General features: G+C 39.9%; 1 protein-coding gene across 1 annotated transcript in view; it reads right to left on the bottom strand.

The window, feature by feature from the left end:
- Nucleotides 1-483: 483 nt before the first annotated feature.
- The window catches only part of LOC121523053 (calcium-binding mitochondrial carrier protein Aralar1-like), a 39355-nt gene continuing 17351 nt past the window's right edge, over nt 484-22487 (bottom strand). Inside the window, exons 8-18 of the mRNA XM_041807795.1 lie at nt 20877-20970; nt 17210-17294; nt 16002-16083; nt 11241-11399; nt 10232-10284; nt 9950-10030; nt 5380-5520; nt 1780-1918; nt 1325-1483; nt 1138-1228; nt 484-1067 (exon numbers count right to left, since the gene is read on the bottom strand). Of these exons, the coding sequence (XP_041663729.1) occupies nt 860-1067; nt 1138-1228; nt 1325-1483; nt 1780-1918; nt 5380-5520; nt 9950-10030; nt 10232-10284; nt 11241-11399; nt 16002-16083; nt 17210-17294; nt 20877-20970 (1292 nt within the window). The 3' untranslated portion in view covers nt 484-859. The remainder of the gene's footprint in view (nt 1068-1137; nt 1229-1324; nt 1484-1779; nt 1919-5379; nt 5521-9949; nt 10031-10231; nt 10285-11240; nt 11400-16001; nt 16084-17209; nt 17295-20876; nt 20971-22487) is intronic.

Here is a 22487-nt window from a genome sequence, read left to right as displayed (position 1 = left end):
TAAGAGTGGCAGTAATGGGCTTAACAGAGGCAACATTAAGCTCAAGCGGCAAGAATTGGTTTAGAAGTGGCAAAAACAGACAGAAAAAAAGTGGTGGAAAGAGTTTAAACTGACTAAAATAAGTGTTTAAAGGCAAAACTGTGTTAAAATCGGTGGGAAAAATGATGAAAAGGGGTAAAAAAATGTGACAAATTTGTGTAAAGTGGCAACAGTGTAATGTAAAAGTTTTTTTAGGGCATCTGGAGATCCCCTCTCAGTGTCTCGCAACCCCGAAGGGGGTCCTGACCCTGAGGTTGAGAACCACTGCTGTAATGCACTCGCTGGTTTAGTGCAGCTGGTTAGGTAGTAGGAATATAATGAATACCTAAGATGATCATGTATGCTGTAACTGCTCAGTGATTTCTGTCACAGGTTCTGAACAGAGATGATCGTAAGTTTCCTAAAGTCTGGCGTCTACTGAGAATGTACTTTTCACACAGAAGAAACAGTTTGATTGATTTATTTCAATAAAATACAATAAATACATTTAAATTATTTGCCCAAGTCCCCCGTCATGATTTCAAAAAGTTTGAAAACATTTGTACATCCTCGTGTCTTCGAAATATAACCGACACATGCACACCAGAAAAGCCGGCACACACCAGATAAAGCAGAATCAACCCTTCCTTAAGGCCAGAATGTCCCTCTGTAGAGAAGTACAATGTGTACAATAAAGTGGAGCAAAGAAAACACAAGAAAGCCAAAACTCATGCAGCATTCAGAGTAAGACAATGGCTCAAAGGCATTGTATCATAAGTGGTTTGGAGGAAAACATGACTGTAGTAGCATGCAGCCCTCTCAGGCACATGAATGAGACGCTTTATGAAGGCTGCGGCTCCGCTTTGGACTCCGCTGGTTGGATTGTAACCACGCTGGAAGGTTTGAACTTTGGCAGGTGCAGACCGAACTTTCTCTCCACACCGGCGAAGGTTGCAGCAGCCAGACGGTAGCCGCCCACGTGGTCTGCAGTCACAGAAGGAAGGTCCTGGAGGGCTGGTTTGGGGGTCGGCTCGGAGCCCATGGGACGGCTGAGGAAAGAGACGGATTAGAAGCTACAGACACATTTCTTCAACCAAAAGCAACAGTTTCAGTACTTACTGTCCTCCGAAGTCGATGTAGAACCATCTCTGCAACAGCTCATAAGTCACCAGGGTCACGCCAAACTGTGGCGAAGATCTGAAGACACGAGCTAACAGAATAATTACATTGTTAGCTTTAAATCCAATCCTGCAGGCCTTCAGTCTCAGTCAAGAAAAAGGTTTAAGTAAAGTATGCATGGATTTACCTCCTGCGCCCTTCCAAAATGCCCTGAAACCTTCCTCCTTCAGGATCTTTCTGAAGCAGTCAATGACTCCGTTGTACGTCGTCTGGCCCGCCCGGGCCGCCACCTGGAGCCTGGTCTTGATGACATCAGCAGGGGTCACCAGGGAAGCTGCAGGAACACCTTAGGAAGCATTCGCAACACACAAGGAATCAATTTCAGCTGTACACGAACAATGTCACATCCTGACATCCCTGCAGCAGCATTATGCAGTCCTTTAAATGGGTGTAGCTGTAGTGAGAGCAAACAAAAGCCTTTTATATACATACATGGCAAGATTTTTTTTTTCTTAAAGATTGGACGGATGCAGAAAACACAGACAGGGAGGAAACTCTAGTGCTGTTATATTTTTGTAGCATGAATGACACATCCCTCATTTAAAACTCAACAAGCCCCTGAACTTCTCAGGTGTTTCTTACCTGCGATAGCTCCAGCAGTGAGCAGCTGCAGGGCGCCCAGCTGTCCATCTTCATCAGCCATTTTGGCCTTAGTGTGGGCATAAACAGGAAAATAGATGGCGGAGAAAGGGATGTCACGGAGGAAGCAAGCTTTGGCGCCCTAAAAAAAAAAAAAAAGAAAAAAGAAAGAACATGAGCAAAGGTTTATTTTGGGATAAATTTACCCAGGAGCTGTGTTTTTAAACCTTCAGATAGCCTTGAGTCTTAATGATAAAGCCAACTGGCCATTTCAGACTGGGAGCGTGTTTTGCTGCATGTCATGCACTGTCACGGCGTTCATACCAGGTCCTCCGTTTTGGCCTTGTCTCCCGGCTGTCAAAGCCCTGTCATTCTCCATAAGTTTTATCACAATAAACCTCCCATCCAGTGAGCCATGCTGGGAACTTTTCAAAATAAAAGCATTCTGTATAAACAAAAGGAGTTTCACCAAAGAAATGCTTACCCGGGCTTTTACTTTGAAAAGCACAAAGCAGAAATGTACTCATACTATGTTTATCTTCTCTGTGACTTATTGTACCGATGTGGAAACGGAAAGCTTCACAAAAGGTGAAGGTTAAGGGCTTTATCAAAGAGACATTACAGCTCGTGGCCTTTAATCAGGGTTGTCAAAGCCAAAAATAAAAAAATTGCCACTTTGCAAACACTTTTTGGCTGCAAAATGCCAGGAGAGATACTATTCAGGAAAAAAAAAACAGCCGTACTTGCGTGCCAAACGGTTTTAATTCATGCTTCCAAGTAAAGTGACATTTTAAATGATGCTTCGCATTTTATTTTGAAATGCTAACTCAAATGGTGGAATACAGCAACCACTTTTCCTTGGAGTCCCCCCTACATATACCTTAGAAAAGTGACCCCCCCCCCCCAGGACCCAAGAGATGAGAAAAAGAGACACACTGCCACCAAAAATCAACATAGATTTTAATTGTTTTCCTGATAAATCCCTAAAAAGGCTTAGGCATGCTTTTCTTATCAAAGACCTTTGTATAAACTACTTAATAACTGCTTTATCATGGTTTTAGTCAGTATTTACAAATCTAATTTGGCAGCCTCAGAGCATACAAAGCCTTGCGCCCCCCCTAAGATCTTTGTTTTTGCATTTTCGTCGACTAAAACTAAAAAGGGTAGAAATGACTAAAATGGGACTAAAACTAAAAGACATTTCATCTAAAGACTAAGACTAAATTAAAATTAGCTACCAGAATTAACACTGATTGTAAACATATTCTACCAGTGTGGATGTATTTGGTAAACATGGCTCTCTGTTTATCATTTTTCTGTCTGTTTAATTGACAACAGCCCATGTCCCATGGGGAAAAAAAAAAGGTGAGACCTCAATTCTCTAGATTCTCCACACGTGAGACATGCATATCAGACAGTTCAGACGTAGCGTTCAAACAGGAAGTCTGAAAACTCTGATCTGTTAACAAACAAACTGAAAATCAAGCTGGTTGCAGCCAAACACGCCTCTCATACGCCTAGTCTGAAACGGGCTTTACAACTCAAGACAGCCTAAAGAGACGGCTCGACCACACACGACAGGGCTGCCAAGAGAATTCAGAGGTTTTCCTTTTTTAACGAGCCACTGACTGTCTGCTCCTCATTAAAATATGGAGTATGAACACTGTAAGTGAAGCCACAAGGACCTGGAAAGCAGCAGTAGCAGAGCGTAATGCCTCACTAGTTCGCTGTCATATGTTGGCCATGACTCCTCACATGTTTAACACGGTTAGAAAACTGCAAACAGAGAAAAAGAACCATATCCTGATTAAATAGCCAGTCCTGGTTTGGATTACGTCTGTGTGTTCATGCAGGAAACAGGACATCTAAAAGTGTATAGGACCTGGTTTTCTCCTGATATTTCAATGCTTAGCTGCAGGTTTATGAAAACAACTAGCCAATGTTTTATTAAACTTTGCAGGAGTGTGAGGCATGGATCAATAAAATACACATTTAGCTTTAGCTTTGGGAACAAAGTCATGGAATAAACAAAGGCAGCATTGATTAAATAAAAGCACATCGGAAGAGGGGATTGAATTTCTGTTTTTTGTTACGCATGTTTTGATAAATAAGTTGACACTTCATTTTATTTGTCAGCAATTAAATTCACACACATGGCACACAGTTATTAGCTGCCTCTGCTTTCTATAAATGTCACAAAAAGAATGAAATATTTCCAGTTTATAAGTGCAGAATAGATGCATTTTTAACCTTTTTTAACCATTTCTAAGATGACAACAGTGTTGAATTTTTCCTTGGGCTTGATGGACATAGCAGGGTTTTTGTTGTAGATTAGGGATGTCAAACTCAATCACAGCAGCGGCCAGATTCTGAATTTCACTCTGACCTGAGGGCCTAAAAAGGTGAACATTCAACCTTAAACTCTCAATCCCATTTACACCAGAAATGAATTATCGGGAAAAATAGCACTGATGATTTTGAGATGAAAAACTTCCATCCAAAACAGGGCATTTAATGTCAAAATAAAGTCTTAAAAAGGCAAAAATATGAGATAAAAGTTGAAATCATGAGTGTTTAGGGTAAAAAAAGGGTAAAACTCAAAATCATGAGTCTAAAAGTTCAAAATATGAGATCAAATTAAAATTGATCATTTTAAAAGGTTAAAACATAAAATATCAATCCAAACTCATGAGTTTAAAGTGATAAAATGTAAAATAAAAAAATTAATTTTGAGCCTAAAAGGTCTGAATATGGATTAGAAGTCAAAGTTAGAAGTCAAAGCATGACTTAAAATCAAAATCCTGAGTTTAAAAGGTAAAAAACCTGAGATAAAAGTCAATATCATGAGACTAAAAAGTAAAAAATAAGATACAACTCAAAATCATGGGTTTTAAAAGTCAAAGTATAAGATGAAATTCAAATTGAAGATTGTCACTACATGGGATAAATATTGTAAATTTTGAGTCTAAAAGGTCAGAATATGGAATTATGGGTCAAAGTTAGGAGTCGAAAAATTTATAATTATGACTTTAAATGGTCAAAATATGACTCAAAATTGAAAATTGTGCATCTCAAAGGTCAAGTTATAAAATTTAAAGTCAAAATTATAAATTAAAAAGGTCAAAATTTGATATAAAAAGACAAAACCATCACTTTAAGTCGTTATTGTGATACGCAAAATTGAACATTTGTAATGAAAACATTTTTTTCCACATTCCTAAGTTTTCATCAAATTATTTCTACTGGCCTTTTCCTTTTTTATGACTTAAAAGGATATTTTTAAACCATCAGAGTTTATATTTTTATACTGGAGGAAATCCAGGAGAAATCTGGTAGGCTGAGTCTAACTGTACCACGGGCCGGATTTGGCCCCCGGGCCTTAAGTTTGACACCCCTGTTGAAGATTAAATGATTTATAACCGCAACATTTACCTACAATGAAAAGTCCCATCCTTACTTTCTTGTAGCTACACACTGATATGAACAGCATGTCTTTCCTATCGTGTGTTTGGTCATAAAAGAACTTTGGATGTCCTTGTCTGAGCAGCAGTGAGCAGAGGTTGCTGCTGCAGACGTCATGGAGCTGCAGAGGTGCTGACCTACCTTGTAGAGGCCAAAGAAGCCCAGGTCTCTCACAACACTCAGGGCACTGACCCGGGGCCCTGTGGTGATCTCTCCAGCCACCTGCAGACGGATCTTAACAATCTCCAGAGGATTGGTGAAAATCACCTGGGAACCTCCAGCCTGCAGGAAACAAACAAGGAGAGAAGCTGCTGATGAGTGTTTTTTTTTTTTTTTAAAGGCATGTTTTCTAAGACTGGGTGAAGGGTGAGCTGGCGGTGAAGATGTAATGATGTGTAAGCATTTCTCTGAAGTAGGAATTCTCAAATAAACTCCGTAAACTGAAGCACAAAAGATACTTTTTCCAAGTGGTGTGACTGTGTAGTAAGAGGACGGCCTTGATAGAGGAGGCATTGATAGAAGAGCAGCCGGGGTCAGAGCAGAGCAGGCGTTGGGTGAGTCGAAGCCCCGGCTCATGGTCAGGAATCCCTGACCCTGGTACAGGCCCTCTGCCCCCTTGCCTCCCCCCGAGGCGTCTCCCGTGGCAGGGTGAGCGGCCCAGCCTGGCCTCGCCCCGCACACTTCCCCAATTCACCCCCTGTTCCCAGGGGAGAGCGCTGAATCACCAGGATGGCTCGGGGTACGGACAGGCAGTGCCCTGAAGGCGCTGCACCCTCTGACTCAGGCACATTTATCACCCGCCCCAAATCGAATCAGGCCCCTGGATGGCTGCTGGTGACACTCAGGGCAGGGGTCTTATCTGTAAACATCCGAGCAGCGGGCTAAAAAAAGCTCCGGCACATTTAGTCATTTTCAAAGTGGATGGGGAATATCCGCTGCTCTGAAGATTGATGCACTCCCTCTCTTTTATCTTCCTCACTGCTCAGATGGACGCCATCATGTAACAAGCCGCTGCTTTAACTAGACTCTAAATTTACTCCAATAAATGAGGATTTTACCCTGATCATAGAAATACACACATGGATACAACCAGGTCAAATATAGATGTATAATTTAGGTGTCGAACACATGCTTTTGAAACATCCTCGCCATGTCGGGTGCAGACCTGCTCAGCGACCGTGCCTCGGGTGTGTACAGCGTTGTCAAACTCAATCATACTGATCTACACCCAGCTTCATCCAGGACCCTCCAGGGCCTCTTCCTACAATTACACCCTGACAGGGGTCCTGACCCCGCAGACCCTGCTCCACTGTGAGCAACCTGCAGGCTCTGCTGCGAGGCTGACAGAGACGCCAGTGAAGGAATTACATCTGAACTTTACCTCTGCTCTTAAAAGATACTTTTTTTGAAACAGGAATTAAAAGAAATGTCAAAATTATAAAACTGAGGGGTTAACTTCTGTCTTCAGGGAACTCAAACAGGATGGCTTCTTTCAAATGTCACCCCAAAACTTTATTAATGAGTTACATTTGTCAGAGCAAAGAACTGAAATGACAATTAAAGCTACCGTGAGATTTCTGAGCAGGTTATAAAACAGATTAAGATTAATACTGATGTCTCTTTGTGACCCAGAAAGCAAATGAGACCATCAGCAACACGACGGATTGATTTACAGAGGTGTTTTTAATGCTTTTCTCCCTTGCAGTGGGGTTGGTGTCACATGAGGGGTTTGAAGGCACACTGCTGAATCAGCCTGTATTTGGGCATCTGCATAGGCATAGAAAGTAAAGAAGAGGAAGATGTTTTGTTATGAAACACTTCCTACACATGTACATTACCATCACTAAAGCCATAAAAATACTGCTTTGTCCACAGGGGGCGCCAACACGCTGTGTCTCTCACAGATGCTTTAATAAAACCAAAGCTTGAAATGCTTCTTTAAAGCAAACCTGGCTCAGACAGAACAGATGAATTAGTTTGCTCTACATAGCTGCTCTGTTTGTAGTCAAAACTTTTCACCACGCTATGAAATAATAACGTATAATTATGTAACATTACGACACATGAAGCAAATACTCTGAACTATTTCTTGAGTAAACCACTGGGCGGAGTGACACAGAGCAGCAGCCATGTCTGGAGTGTAGTTCCAGCTTTGCATTCACCTTTAAAACGTCTCCGTCTCATAATGTTCCAGGATTATTTCATGGTGCGGTGAATGTGCAGGACACAACTTGTCCACGAGAGCATTTTGGAATTGTCGGATTGTGTATTTGATGAGTTTGATGAGGGAAAGCCGTAAGACACCTTAGCGTTAGCTGAGCAGCTCCTAACTCAGCAGCACCGATCTAAAAATAGCTGTGACCGACAACTAAAGACAACGAACCTATTAGTAAGACTATAGGGATTATGGCAATGGGCAAATTTGCCAAAATGTTGAAATATCCCTTTAATAGTCTGCTTACAGGAAAAATCTCATCCTCCATGAAAACGTAGCTCTGTTAGTTGAGTAAGCTATGTAGATAATAGAGCTACGTAGCTTAAGCTAAACTCACAAAGCAGCTGTGAAAGCTACATAGCTACGCTAGCTTTAGCTGTATTTGCTCACATTGCTAAAGCTAACAGCTACTTTGGCTTATGTAGTAATGTTAATCATGTAGCTAGCATAGCTATGCTAGCTTAAGATAAAGCTAATGAAGCTAAAGCAAGCCACCATTTGTCTAACTACCTCCACTAAGTGGCAACCTCCGGTCCTGAAAAATGAAGCCAATGCGGAAGTGCAAAAAAATTGCAATACCACAAGTGTCCACTTGAGGCTGGCTGCAGAAACACTGGAAATCACATACACAGAAAAAAGCAGTTTTTTATACAAGAAATGAACTGGGTTACAGCCTGGTTCAAAAAACGAAACATGTCTCATTAGCTTATGTCTTCATGAGTACAAACTGAGGGGGGGTGCATTTTTTTCTACCACAGTCCCTTCAATTTAGGAAAATCCTCACTGCGCACTGATTGGCGGATCTCAGTTGACTGACAGATAGCTTGACAGGCAGAAGCTACCTATCTGTCAACCAGAAGGCTAACTTTAATGATAGCTTAGCTGACAGGAAGTCCAGCTCAGTGGGCGGGCTCTTGTCTGCTGTTAGGTTGATCCAAAGTTCAGTTGAGACAACGATTTCATTATGGAGGCCGTTTATTGTAATCATCACACAGGCTTTGTCCAGTTCTTTTTACAGTCTATGGTCTAAACATAATCTAATCCCGGATTAGACCTCTGAACTTTTTCTCTGTTTTATTTATGAAATGTGCTTTAGTCTGTAATGTTCTGTAATGTTCTGTAATGTTCTGTAATGCAATTCTATTCAATTCATTCTATGAATGTAACTGCCAGGTTTTGCTTATAAAAAAGTTGAATTAAAAAAAAAAAAAAAAATCTAAAACTGGAAACACTGAACCGGCACTTCCTCTCTGAGATTTACGGTGTCTCAGATGAACGGTCTGTGAGAGCGGCAGTCAGAGATGTATGACTTGTGGTCAGACCTCTCTCATTTTATGAAAATAAAAAACTTTAAATTTCCAATTCTAAAAATTCTTATATTTTGACAAGACTCCTGCAGTCACATGTGGATGTTTCCTTGGGCAAGACACTTAATCCCAATTTGCTCCCACTGTTGTGTCCTGGTGTGTAAATGGAAGGAAGTGTATGAATGGGATTAGCTAATACTGATAGTTACTTTTAGTCATTTTTAGTCATCACAGATCTATTTTTGTTAGTCGTAGTCTAGGTTTGTCATGGAAAAAAAGGCTGTCGACAAACATTTTTAGTCATAGGTTTAGTCGACAAAATTAACACTGGTGTGACCTGTGAGGTAAGAGACAAAGGTGCAGTTTTTTATATGGTCAGTGGCTGCAGCTTAGTTATAAATACTACGGATTTTTTTGCCCAGGTCAGGTGTGTGTGATCCCGGAGGGGCTAAGGGTTTTTGACCACAAGAGCGCGAGTTGTGTTTCAACTTTAAAAGGAAGTTTATGTTGTCTTTTGCTATTATGGACATTGTTTACGTCATCGCTTTTGGAAGATTAATAACATTTCTTGATTAAACAAATCTGGCGGTAATCAGGCCTGGGTGTGGCCAGTGAAACTGAACTCAGCTTTCCAAAAACTGTGGTTAATCACAGTTAACAAAGCATTTTGTATTTGCTTGGGTTGTCTTTGTGAGATATTAAAATTGGTTTAATGATCCGAAACATTTAAGAGTGATAAATATGATGATGGACTTTGCCAGTACTGAGTACAGATTGCGAGGTGGGTGGGTTAGAGGGTTAGGTGGAGTGGGTTAGGGTCATATTGCACTTTATCTCCTTTTATTTATCCGTCTGTTTGTAAAGCACTTTGTGCTCCATTATCTTGTATGAAAAATGCCGTATAAATAAAGTTTGGTTGATTGATTGATACTGCAGTTTTGCAGCACTTTATTATATCTTACCTTATAAAGACACGGCTGCAAAACCTTCATTTATCTCTCTTAAAAGCATGTATTACCATCATAATAAATTTAAATGAGACAATCTAAGTAAAAGTGAGGACCAAATGTCAATATTTACCCAGATTAATAACTTAGATTGTGTTTTTCCCAATCTTAAGGTATTCCTTTGCTTGGTTTTGAGTTCATCTTAAGGCCAAAATTTAAAAAATCTCTAAAGTGAAGCTTACACAGCCACCAGCGAGAATCTCTGCAGCCAGAGGGATGGTATCATCTTGTGAAGTGAACTTGTCTCTGACAAAATCATTCACCTGAAAAAAAAGGGAAAGAAAAGGCAGATGAGACACAATCCCAATCCTGATAGCGGGGCATTAATGTTAACTTGTGGTTTGCTGTCACTTCTTGATTGCTAGGAGTGCGTTTCTCCTACGCTCTGTGCATGTTTTTCATCCACAGTGAATCATTCGGAGCAACTTTTTGAACACTCTTAGCCACACTGTGGAATGACTTGCCGTGAGTTTGATAGCTTTCTCCGGGGCGACGCCGATGAGCTGCGGGAGGAGACCTGCAAAATATTATTCATAGATACCATTAGAATACCTGACAGAGTGAGAGAGACAAAGTCTGGCTTCAAATGAATGCACATTTTTATCTCTGCCCAGTGAATACATGCACTGACAGCCGGGACAAAGTAAGCTGCAGGGTTCTCGTGAGCGTAAAACAAACCCATAAATATTTACAGATGTGGCTGATACATCTGATGCACCAAAACACACAAAGGTCCCATTGATATTGGAAAAAAAAAAACGTCTTAAATATGACACTGCTGGTGCTGTATGGGATCAGCATTGTTGAGGCCCTGATCTACTGTTTGGTGGGGAACAGAGAAAGCTGTGTGGTCACGGACAAGATCAGGGGAGGAGGGGTGGGTGCTACGGTGGCGATAACTGCCATACTGTTTCACCGGCCGTCCTTCATCGAGCCAGATAAACTTCTGAAGGAGCTGCTGAGCGACTGCTGCTGGTATGCGGCCAGAAAACAGCCGAGCGTGTCTGTCTCAGAGTCAATCAGCCTCTTATCATGAGCAGGGAGAGGAGGCAGATCAGAGCAGCAGAGAGCTGCAGCAGTAGATGGCAGTCTTTACTTCCTTCATGAGAACAGCCCGAGGGGAGAAGTGTTGTATATCACAAGCCTTCAGCACCATTATCACCCTCAGCGCAGAGCCAGATCAGACACTGCTGCTACTACACGACTCCTCTGGTCATTTTCCTCACAGAGCTCTCCCAGGAGTTGAGATAATGAAAATGCGACCCCTGGGTGCTGCTTTATTCACCGCTGAACAGGGAGGGCAAAGGTTTCTGGTATCAATTAGCAAGCCATGCTGCTGATATTAGCCCGCTGACAAATCCTAATACTTTCCCATCAGATGGTTTGTTTTGAACGACACCCATATGTAGGCCTGCGCGCCGACTTCCACACAGAGTCCTCCTGCTGCGTGCACTGAAATGTGTAAAGGATTACCTCTGTAGAAGCCGAAGAAGCCCTCGTAACGCAGCACTTTCTTCGCACAGTCGAAGCTGTTCTTGTACATCAGCTCTCCTACGAAGGAGCCTGTGGAGCGCTGGTTCTGCATGCGTGTCTTCACCAGGTCGATGGGGTACACAGCAGTGGCACCAGTGGCTGCAAAACACAAACAATTCTCACTGGCTTAAAAACTTTGATGCATTTTCAAGTGTGTTCATAAACAATATGTTCCAAATATTATAAGACAAATGTTTAATCCTGTCCTGAAATGCTTTCCTAAAGCACAAAACTATTTTAGTGCAGACTGGGCCTGCACCATATGAGCCACATATGCAGTGTACCATAGTGTGGTTTACTATTGCAATAATGATATGAAGTGAGATAAATAAATAAATACCCAGGAGTGCACTATTCGCTATGTAAAGCTGTTTCAACCCAACTTATGCTTGTGGTGCTCCATATAATACCTGTGTTTGCAACATGTTCCTCCTAAATCTTAAATAAATCCAAAATGCAACTAGACTGGCAAAAAACAAACAGTCTGAGAGTCGCAGATAGCTAGCTGGAGCATCAACCCACTGTATTACAATGGGGTTAAAGCACTGCCTTTACACTCAGCCCTCCATCCAATATCAAAATAACCATGAAATAGACATTAATTTTGGAGCTCTTTAACAAACTAAAAGATCATTCAACTTTTTACACTTCCCTTATTTCTTTTTAATCCATAACAAGTTCCTTTTTCCATCTTTACGTTATGTTATAGTCTTCGAGCAACTCAAAGTTTAAGATGCTCTTTCAAAATAAAAGCAGCTTTGCATACAAACAGGGTGTAAAAAAGTAAAAGTAAAAACATGTTTAAATGCAAAATAGTTTAACTTTAAGAATTAGAGCTCAATCACAATTAAAAATCCTGATCATCTGACGGCCCTATAGGACAGTGGTGCTCAACTGGTGGGCCAGGACCAAAAGTGGGTCACAGAGCTGTTTTCAGTTGGTTGCTAATGTGTCGGGGAAAAAAATGGTGGCAAAAGGTCTATGACAGGCCTATTCAATTAGCGGCCTGGGGGCCACATGCAGCCTAGAACCAACCCCCAAGTGGCCCAGCCTGTGGTTATACCAGAGATGCAGTGGGCAACCTGTTTAGCAAGTTTTCATAAATTCCCACAGTTTTTCAGACTGTGAATGCAACACTCCATGCAGCCTAGCAACAGTCTACCTACAATGCACTGCATTGTTTTGAAGCGTGGCTAGCGATGCTGAAAGAGGTAGCCCCAAGATACTGAGTATAAAACATGTCCTTTTCAACTGCAGCTACAACTGTGCAAATTTAGTTTTTATGCACTTTAAGATGTGCCTGGGTAGGATGTGACCAAAATTATTATTTACAGAATTTATTTTTTCATTTTATTTTTATTCAAGTGAAAAAAAACATTTCTATACCTCAGGTTATGTTCAAATCCAGTGCTGTAGTTGTGTTTTTATGCACTTTTTGATGTGCTTTTGTTATGTTGACAAATTTTAAAGGGAAACTGTGAATAAGAAGTGCATATTTTTCATCAAATTGATCTGTATTGATTCGAAATTTGACATTACCAGCTACTTACAGGGCGCTGAACATGTCTGACCCGGCTACATTTCTTGATTCTAAAATTTGGCCCAGTTGAACTTGTAATTGAATAGCCCTGGTCTATAAAGTACTCCAGTTCTAAGACAACATTCATCCATCCATTTTCTATACTGCTTATCCCGTTGGGGTCGCAGGGGGCTGGAGCCTATCCCAGCTGTCATTGGGTGAGAGGTGGGGTTGATCCTGGCCTGGTTGCTAGTCAATCACAGGGCTGGCATGTAGAGACAGACAACCAGTCATGCTCCCACTCACACCTACAGCCAATTTAGAGTCACTGATTAACCTAATTAACCTAGCATGTCTTTGGTGGTAGGAGGAAGCCAGAGTACCCGCAGAGAACTCATGCATGCACAGGGAGAACATGCATACATCACATAGAAAGGCCCTGACCGGGAAGCGAACTGGGAACCTTCTTGCTGTGAGGCAACAGCGCTAACCCCTGCTCCACCATGCAGCCCCAACATGCATCCGTACATGTTATTTTACTGTTTTACTGTGTAAATTTGAATGTTTTCTCAATATTTCAACTCATTTATCTTGCTTGTTACTGCAAGCAAGATAAATGAGTTGAATGTTTTCTCAATATTTCAACTCATTTATCTTGCTTGCAGTAACAAAGCTGTTTTTACCGTGACAACAAGGTAATTCATCAAGATCCTTGGAAATGGCAAGAAAATTCACGAAATCATGGGGAAATGAGGTGTGAACATGTAAGTTACATATATTTTGTTCCATGCAAGATCCAAACTGCATATCATTCATTAGGTAAACACGTGTTATTGACTTCTTTTATAAAATTTTAGATACAATCTGTCATTGAAGGCAGTGGTTGGTCCTGAGGGTAGACCAGTGTGGAACCGCAGCTATAGGAAATGTAAATATATCTTTTTGTTCATAGTTGGCTGAGATAAATTCATCCATCTTTAACATACAGTGAATTCAGAAACTGTTCAGACTTTGTACCTCTCCCACCCCCACCCTCTGAACGTTGCAATTTAATATGTAATTATTTTTAAGTTCCTCACATTACACAGCAATGAGCAATACATCACTCAGTTTTATACCAACACAATATTAAATAGCTTAAACTAAGGCTGAACAATTTCGAAAAAGATATCTAATTGTGATTATTTTGACTCATTTTGCAAATTCGATTTGAATCGTTGTACTGAAGGGAATGATCATTTTTGTCATTCGTATTTTGATTCAGATAAACATAAACAAAATAAGGAAAGTGGTCCTTTTGTAAACTCTTATAAAAATGTTACTTGAATGATTGCATGATGTGTAAGGTATATCATCGCTACTGCAAAAAATAAAAAATAAAAAAACACTGGTATTATGAGATAAATTTCAGGTTAAAGACTTGCCCAACCAGTTCTATCCTATCCTATAGTACCCATCATGGCAAAGTGAAAACAGAATTTTAGAATTTTTTGCAAATCTATTGAAAATTAAAAAAAAACTGGGCACACAGATGGCCTAGCGGTCAAATGCGCTACCTACGCACACCGATGGCCTGGGTTGGAATCCGGCCTGTGGTCCTTTGCTGTATGTCTCTCCCCACTCTCATCCCATTTCAGACTCTATCCACTGTCCTCCTATGTCTAATAAAGGCACTAAAAAGCCCAAAAATATATCTATAGAAATAAATGGAAATATTACATTTACATCAATATTTAGACCCTTTGCAAAAACACTTGAAATGTAGCTCAGGTTCCTCCTATTTCTCTTGATCTTTGCTGAGCTGTTTCTACACTTTGATTGGAGTCAATCTGTGGTAAATTAAACTGATTGGACATGATTTGAAAAGGCACACACCTCTCAAAAGAAGGCCTCGCAGCTGACAATGATTTCAGAGCAAAAACCGAGCCATGAGGTCAAAGAACAGAGCTCAGAGTCAGGATTGTTGACAGGCACAGATCTGGGGAAGGCTACAAAAAATGCTGATGCACTGAGGGTGCATCATGGAAGAAGTGTGGCAGAACCAGGACTGTTCCAAGAGCTGGTCACCCGGCCAAACTGAGCAATCAGAAGAGAAGAGCTTGAGCGAGAAAGGTGACCAAGCTGCACTGACTGAGCGTCAGAGATGGGACAAAGCTCCAGAAAGACAACCATCACTGCAGCCCTGCACTGATGTGGACTTATGACAGCATAGCTAAGCCTCACCTCAGTACAAAATGCATGAAAGCCTGCACAGAATTTGCAGAACACTCCATGTGAAGGCTTTCATGTGTGTTGCACTGAGGATGGGCTTCCATCTAGCCTTCTATAAAGGGGTCTGAATACTTTCTGAATGCATTGTATGTTTCATGGTTGCTCATTTTCCAATAATGATGACAGTGCAATAAAATGCTTGTTCTATATAATATCAGAAAATCCAAAAAAAGATAGCAGTGAGATGATTTTTAAGACCAAATGTGTCATCTTTAAATTCCACTTTTTCTGCAGATCTTTGGAGGTAGTTTATTCTGAAACAATGTAGAAATCCTGTTAGTCAGCTGTTCTTGTGTAGGAAGTGTGGTTACTGTTAGGGAAGTGTAAAGAGTTTGCTGAGGCGTGTTGAACTGATCGCCTGCTCTCAGCTTTACTTTGAGAAGTCCTGTCTGAAATCAAAAGTTGCTGCAATGACGGCTCGCTTAAACATGCAAACAGCTGACTCAGCACAGATGCAGAGTGAGAAACAGCTCGTCCTCACCACAAACTCACAGTGGCTTCAGTCTAAGATTCATGTTAAAGATGTGGTTTTTTTCACCCTGAGTCAATCGGCCCCTGGTGGACTGGTTTTGTGTGTATTGGGATAACGCACACACCCACACACGGGGTCAGAGAGTATGTGTGTGAGGGCCCGTTATGTCAGAGGTTTCCTGTATCAGTTCTTCTCGCTGTAATTAGACGGAGATTCCAGAGAGTGCGGTTCCGGAAGATTTGTGTCATTCCAAAAAAGCTCCGACTCCAACGACAGCCTGGAGCCACCGGTGGCACGGCAGCACAATGCCGGGGCCTCACATCACAAACCTCCTTCTCCTCCCCGTAGCACAATGGCCAGCCCCGGGGCCCTCAGCAGCGCGCCAGTCTGGGCCGGCTAAGGTTACCCCCTCAGTGCGGGATGCAGACATGTCACTCACCTCCGGCAATTGAGCCCAGAGTAAACCTGTAGGCGGACTCTGCAGCCTGGAGCCAGATGGGACGAGACGTTTCGGGAGCGTGCTATGGAGGAGAAAAAGACACCGGTGGTCAAATGAATCTGGGGAAAGACAAGGGAGGGGGGTATGAATCGGATGGCTATTAAACTATAGCGAAACAGATACTGTGGGGAGAAAATGCTGTGGAGGAAGGACGCAGAAATGTCATATGTGCCTGTATTAAATATCACAGACTGTGCAAACTTGTAGCTGAGTTCCACTCCTTCAAAATAAAGGTCCTCTTTTATTTTTACAACAAAGTGAAACTTGGATCTTATCTCTGGATCTCTGCTTTGGTGTTTGATGTTGAAAGCGGAGCCCCTTTTGTTTTCACTGTGATGCTGGGGAGCAGATTAGCCCCACAAGACTTTTCCATGTACAGATAAGTATCTACATGAATATCACACAGTTCAAGTGAGACTTTTAAAGTCTGTGTATGCAGGGGCTGAGTAACCTCTCCCAGACCAGATGAAGAGGGCAGATCAGCCTTTTTCCTGATCCCAGATGCTTCCACCGAGAGTCTGCATGCTAACAAGATCGAGCTCTTGATCAAAGGTTTAAACAATTAGCCCACTTCCACTAAAGGGCAGGTCTGAAAATCACTGCATCCCCCTCCTCAAAGGAATCAAATTCCAGACCTCTGAGAATGAATCCCAGCGGCCTGAACACTCTGACCACAGCCTCATACAGAGATGCGTCATCCGGCAGACGCAGGCAGGAACTATTCTGTTCTCCTGCACCATCCACCCTGACTCCCACTCTCCCCTTCTGCCATTAGCAGACTTTGCTAAAGGCTCCTAAAACTCCTCAAGCCCCATGCTGATAAAAGCCTCTTATTAGCTTCTCAGATGTGTGATTGCAGCTGATGTGTATGTGCGGCTATACTGAATAAAATGGGGGAGAGCCTTTCATAAAGGGGGAGAGACGCAGCAATCCATTCCTCCTCTATAACTATAATTGGTGTACTTTTATCTGGGAGTTTAAGTAATGCACTTCACAAGGGAAGAAAAACATGGGCACTCGGCTAATTCAGCGGCTGAACATTCTGCCTTTTTGGCTTCTGTCTGAGGAGGAAGCAGAGGGAGAAGAGGAGAAGGCTTTGATAAAAGGCTGTGAGGATGTGAGGTGTATTAGAGGAGTCATCAGGCTACCTGTCTCTGGGCCTCTGCTAGCTGGTATGGCATGGCTCCCTCCTCCAGCGGGGCTATCCTCTCGATGTCTGCGTGGTTCAGCCGCCTTAATGCACAACAGCAGGGGAGGGAGGGAGTTAGGCCAGGAAAAAGCAAAGCGCCCCACATCTACTGCGAGCAGCAGCCAGTGATGTAAGTTTTTCCACTGAACTTTTTACTGCCACATAACTTCAAGTTACTGTAAGTTTCATTTAAGCTTATATAAACAGCAGACAAACAAAGCTGGATGAGTGCCCCTTGGCCTGAGAAGTCAATGAAAGTGTTTTGTTTCTAAATGTCTGAGACCCAAAAATTCCCCCCAGTGTGATGCGTCATAAAATCTGTTTCCATGTTTAAGGTTTGTCTTGTAAATCAGCCAGTGGAGCCACTGTTGTCGAACTAAATGAGCAATAACTTTAACTTTACGGGCAGTAAACAAGCCAGTAACATGCTTATTCCAATAATGGTGGAATAAGAAATAACACACTTTTATGTAAATGTTATGAAGGCACTACAGATGCTTACACGGGTGCCTGCATGGACAAAAGTGTAAAGCCAACAAACCTTTAATCTCCTCATAATTTTTATCTTTAAAGCTTATGGGATAAACATTTGGTTTATGTTGATTTTGGGGGGAAAAAAAGCCCTGAGCAGTGTTTTCGGACAAATAAAACTCAATCTTTTTTATTCTCAGTGCCTTAAAATCAACTCAAAATGAATCTTTGTATTTGGAAAGGTAAAAAAAGGTTGTTTGTTCTGTTAATTCTTTGTCTACAGCAGCTCTGACAGCCATCCGAGAAAACTACAAAAAGTTACCTTTTGATTGTGTCTTTTGCATTTGTAGGTTATAAAGAGGCATCAGTATTAGCTTCTAATTGTTTCATCCCTAAATAAAAACTCCTCACAGGAGCTTTAAAGGTCACATATTTTAAAACAGGTTTATATTGGTCTCAGCGGTCCCCAAAACTTGCCTGTGAAGTCTGCTGCTGAAACAAGCTGTTTCTGTGTCTGTGGCTTTAAATGTTGATGAGCTGTCTGACTCCACCCCTGACTCCGCCCCTAACTCTAGGAAATAGCTTAATGGATGTAGCTCTCCTGATCCTCCTCTCCGCTGGCGGCTGAGATCAGGAGAAGAGGGCAGAACTTTCTTCCCAGATGGGAGGGCCAACTGAGCCTGGGGGCGGAGCTAACTCCCCACATGACATCATGATGTGAAAATCTGAGAGCGGCTCGTTTCAGCACAAATTTATGAAAGGTGGAGAAAGAGAGGGAGGAAGGGAACTGATTTTCTGATTCTTGGGGGGATTGTGGACAGGCCAGGGGCACATATTTTTGTTAGAAAAGCCTGAAAAAGTGTATTTTGCAAAACTTTTGGTCTATGCTCACATTAAAGTAGTACATCTTATCTGTCAGCATTTTGTCCTATACACAAGTTAACAGTATTTTCTGATTAAATCTCCAATCCTTGGGTCCTTAAACAGTCCATTATATTTGCTTACTATAATGTTTGTTACACAAATTCACACCTACAGTGCAGCAGAGTTTTCAAGCATTAAAAAACATATATGGAAATATTCCACATTTTGTGAATGATTATTTTGCTTCTCTGGTATTAAAGAGGCAGCAGAATTAAATTCAGTCTGATTAATAATCAGTAAAAGAGCTTCAACTGAAAAATCCCTGGATCTAGTGCTTTTCTATGGAAGCCCATTTCTGCCTCTTAAAACAAAAGATATTAAAGTCCCGCAGTTAAAGAAAAAAAAATATCTTGGATTGAAATGCTGAGACAAAAAAATAAATAAATATATATATATAATAAGATCTAAAAATAGTCCTTATTATGAGACAAAAGGATACAATATGATAAAAAAAGAAGTTATTATCTGATGAATAAGTCAGAAATATGGAACACAAAGTCAAAATTATGGCATAAAAATTAAATTATGAAATAAGTCATAATATGAAAAAAGAGCAAAATTATGAAAAAGAATGTCAGAATTTTGAGATAAAAAATCAATATAGTCATAATTATAAGATAAAAAGTCAAAATTATGACTGTTTATATCATAATTTGACTTTTTTACGTCATCGTTTGGATTTACCATCTCATAATTTAAAGCTATAATCTCATAATTATGACATTTTATGTATTATTTTGGAATTTTATCTTAGAATTCTGACTTACTCTCTCATAATTTCAACTTTCATCCTTAGATTTCAGCTTTCTTATACCATAATCCTGATTTATCTTAAAATTCTTTTTTAATTTCATCATTTTTACTGACAATCTTATTATTTCTACTTTTATATAATAATTATAACTCACTTTATATCACAAAATCAGTCATAAATATGAGATTGAAAAAGTCATAGTATTTTATGTTAATTTAATTTAGAAAAAAAATGACAGATTAATTAAGAAAGTCAAACTTTTGAGTATAAAACCCATAACTAATACATTAAAAGTCAACATTATTAGATTTAGAATATAATTATGAGATAAAAGGTCAAAATTATCAGAAAGAATGTCATGATTTTGTAATACAAGTTACAATTAGAACAATGACAAAGATAAGAAAGTCAAACATTTTTAGATAAAGTCAAAATTATCAGAAAGTAATTCAAAGTTATGAGACAAAAGATTAAAATTATGAATAAGTAAGTCATAATTATGAAATATAAGTCAAAATTATGTGATAAAAAGTCATAATTATAACAAATTTTCTGATAATGTTGACTTTTAAACCCATTTTTATATCTCTTCGTCATAATTTTGATTTTTTTTAATCATAATTGTCTCATAACTGTTATTCTTTATTTCATAGTTTTGAATTTTTATCTCACAATTATGACTTACAATCTCATCAATTAAATTCAGGATTTTTTCCTTTGTTCTGTCTCTGTTAGAAGTGACAAACTTTTGTATTTTTCTTTTTTTTAAGAGGCATAAATGGACTTCCACAGCCCATTTATCTCAAAATATAGCAGCCTGAGGGCTTCCTCTGCAGTTTGTTAAGGCCTAAGATATTTGTTACTTGTTCAGCCTAACTGGTAGAGCGGGTTCCCATCTACAGAGTCCTCAATGCACAGGAATCCATTCCTGATTCCTGGCACTGCTTGGTGCACGTCTTTCAAAAATGCCTCTCCGTGTTTCCTGTTTCTTTTCAGCTGTCCTCACATAATAAAGGCAGGGCCCCAAAGTAATCTTGTATAATAATCTTGGAAATAATCTCAGATTTTCTGCTGTTTCTTTACAATATCCAAGCTTTCATTTAAGAGAACGTTCATTTTATTTATCACAGTTTTTACATGATGAGTAATTCAGGATCGTATTTATCCTATTATAAAAATAGCATTATTATATTGAGACCAAAATTAATTAGTCAAGATCTTGAGATAAAAAAAAAAACAAAACAGAAATTACTGATCATTTTGGTTAAAGAGAGCACAAGAAATGCACTGGTGTAAATCTGCTTAGGGCTTCAGTACTCTCTTTTTTTCTTTGATCAAATCTCAGTAAACATACTGGTGAAAAAAACATACTTCCCATTTTTTTTTATATTTCAAATGCTTTAAACAAGTGAAAGCTCTTTGACTTGTTGGCCTCCCTATAAGATGAAGCACGTGTTCAAACACTCCATAATCTTACCCGGAGTGAGAGTGCAGGCCGACGAGCTGGTACAGGATGTCAATCTCCATTGGAGTGATTTGTCCAAACTTATTTGCTGCGTGAACAAACTCCTCTACAAAGACACAAAGAGAAAACACACTGAAAAAACAACACTAACTTCAGTCTTTGGAAGCCTCAGCAGATGAAATTCTAACAGGAGGCTGCGGGGTTAGCCAGGTCTGGTACTTACTACGGCAGGATAGTGTTAAATAACATTTGCAAATACAGTTCTTTGTTTGCTTTTCTGCTATTGTGATGCTACTGTTGTAGAAATCACAAAAGGAAAAATGTAAAAACCCCTAAATCAGTTCTGTTTGTGCTTTGTCTCCTCACCCTGGAGTACACTAAACTGAGCATGCAATCTCCCAGCAGCACCCTGCGTCACTCTTTTCTATGTGCTTCATATTCACTTCTTTACCGCTGCCTGCTGAGCAGCTCCATTACCATCAGGTGGTCTCTCTCAAAGGAAATCTAATGGTAGTTGTTGAGGGAGGGAAAAGAATTGGTTATTCACTTCTTCCACAAAGACCTTCCTGTCAGGTCTGAGCAGAACAACCTTCAGTCACAGGCCGGTCTCTCTGATCATGATATACTTTTCTGTGACTGACGGCTGACATGTGAGTGTTTGCTTTAATATCTGAGATGTTTGGCTGCACATATGACAAGAATTAGTTTTCTAGAAGGAGGACAGCTACAGAGAGAAAGAAGAGGAACAGCCCACAAAGAGGATCTTAATGTAACAAAAGGAAAATGACTGCTGGTAAACTAGATCACAAAGAATAGATCTGCATGTAGAACAGGGATGTCAAACTCAGTCACAGCAGGGGCCCCATTCTGAATTTCAGTCTGACCTGATGGCCTAACAGGGTCAACATTTAACCTTGAACTCTCATCCTCATTTACACCAGAAAGGAATTATGGGGGAAAAAAATAGCACTGATGATTTTGAGATTAAAAAAGTCTCAATAATAAGTCTTAAGGTTCAATACCTGAGATAAAAGTCAAACTTATTAGTTTAAAAGGTCAAAAAATGACATTTAATGTCAAAATAATGTTTAAATGGAAATTATATGCGATAGAAAGTTAAAATCATACTAGTTTAGGTCATTACATGAGAAAAAAAATCAAAATCATGAGTTAAAAAGTTAAAAATATGACAAAATTAAAAGTCATCAGTCGAAAAGTTCAAAATATAACACAAAATTAAAAAACATGAGTCTAAAAGTTCAAATTATGACATAAAATTCAAAATCATAAGTCTAAAAGTTCAAATATGAGATTAAATTAAAATTCTGAGTTTAAAAGGGCAAAGTAAGAGATAAAATTCAAAATCATGAATTTAAAAGGGCAAAATATGATATAAAACTCGAACTCAATCATTTAAAAGTTCAAAGTATGAGATACAATTGAAAATCATGAGTCAAAAAGATCAAAACATGAGATAAAATTCAAAATAATTCACTTAAAAGGTTCAAACAAAATAAAAAATTTAAATTTTGAGTCTTAAAGGTCAGAATATGGGATGAGAAGTCAAAGTTCCAAGTCAAAACATGACTTAAATTCAAAATCATGAGTCTAAAAGGTTAAAAA

This window comes from Cheilinus undulatus, linkage group 15 (assembly GCF_018320785.1).
Source record: "Cheilinus undulatus linkage group 15, ASM1832078v1, whole genome shotgun sequence".
Taxonomy (NCBI): domain Eukaryota; kingdom Metazoa; phylum Chordata; class Actinopteri; order Labriformes; family Labridae; genus Cheilinus; species Cheilinus undulatus.
Note: the sequence above shows the minus strand (reverse complement) of the source record. Positions and strands in the feature narration are given on the sequence as shown.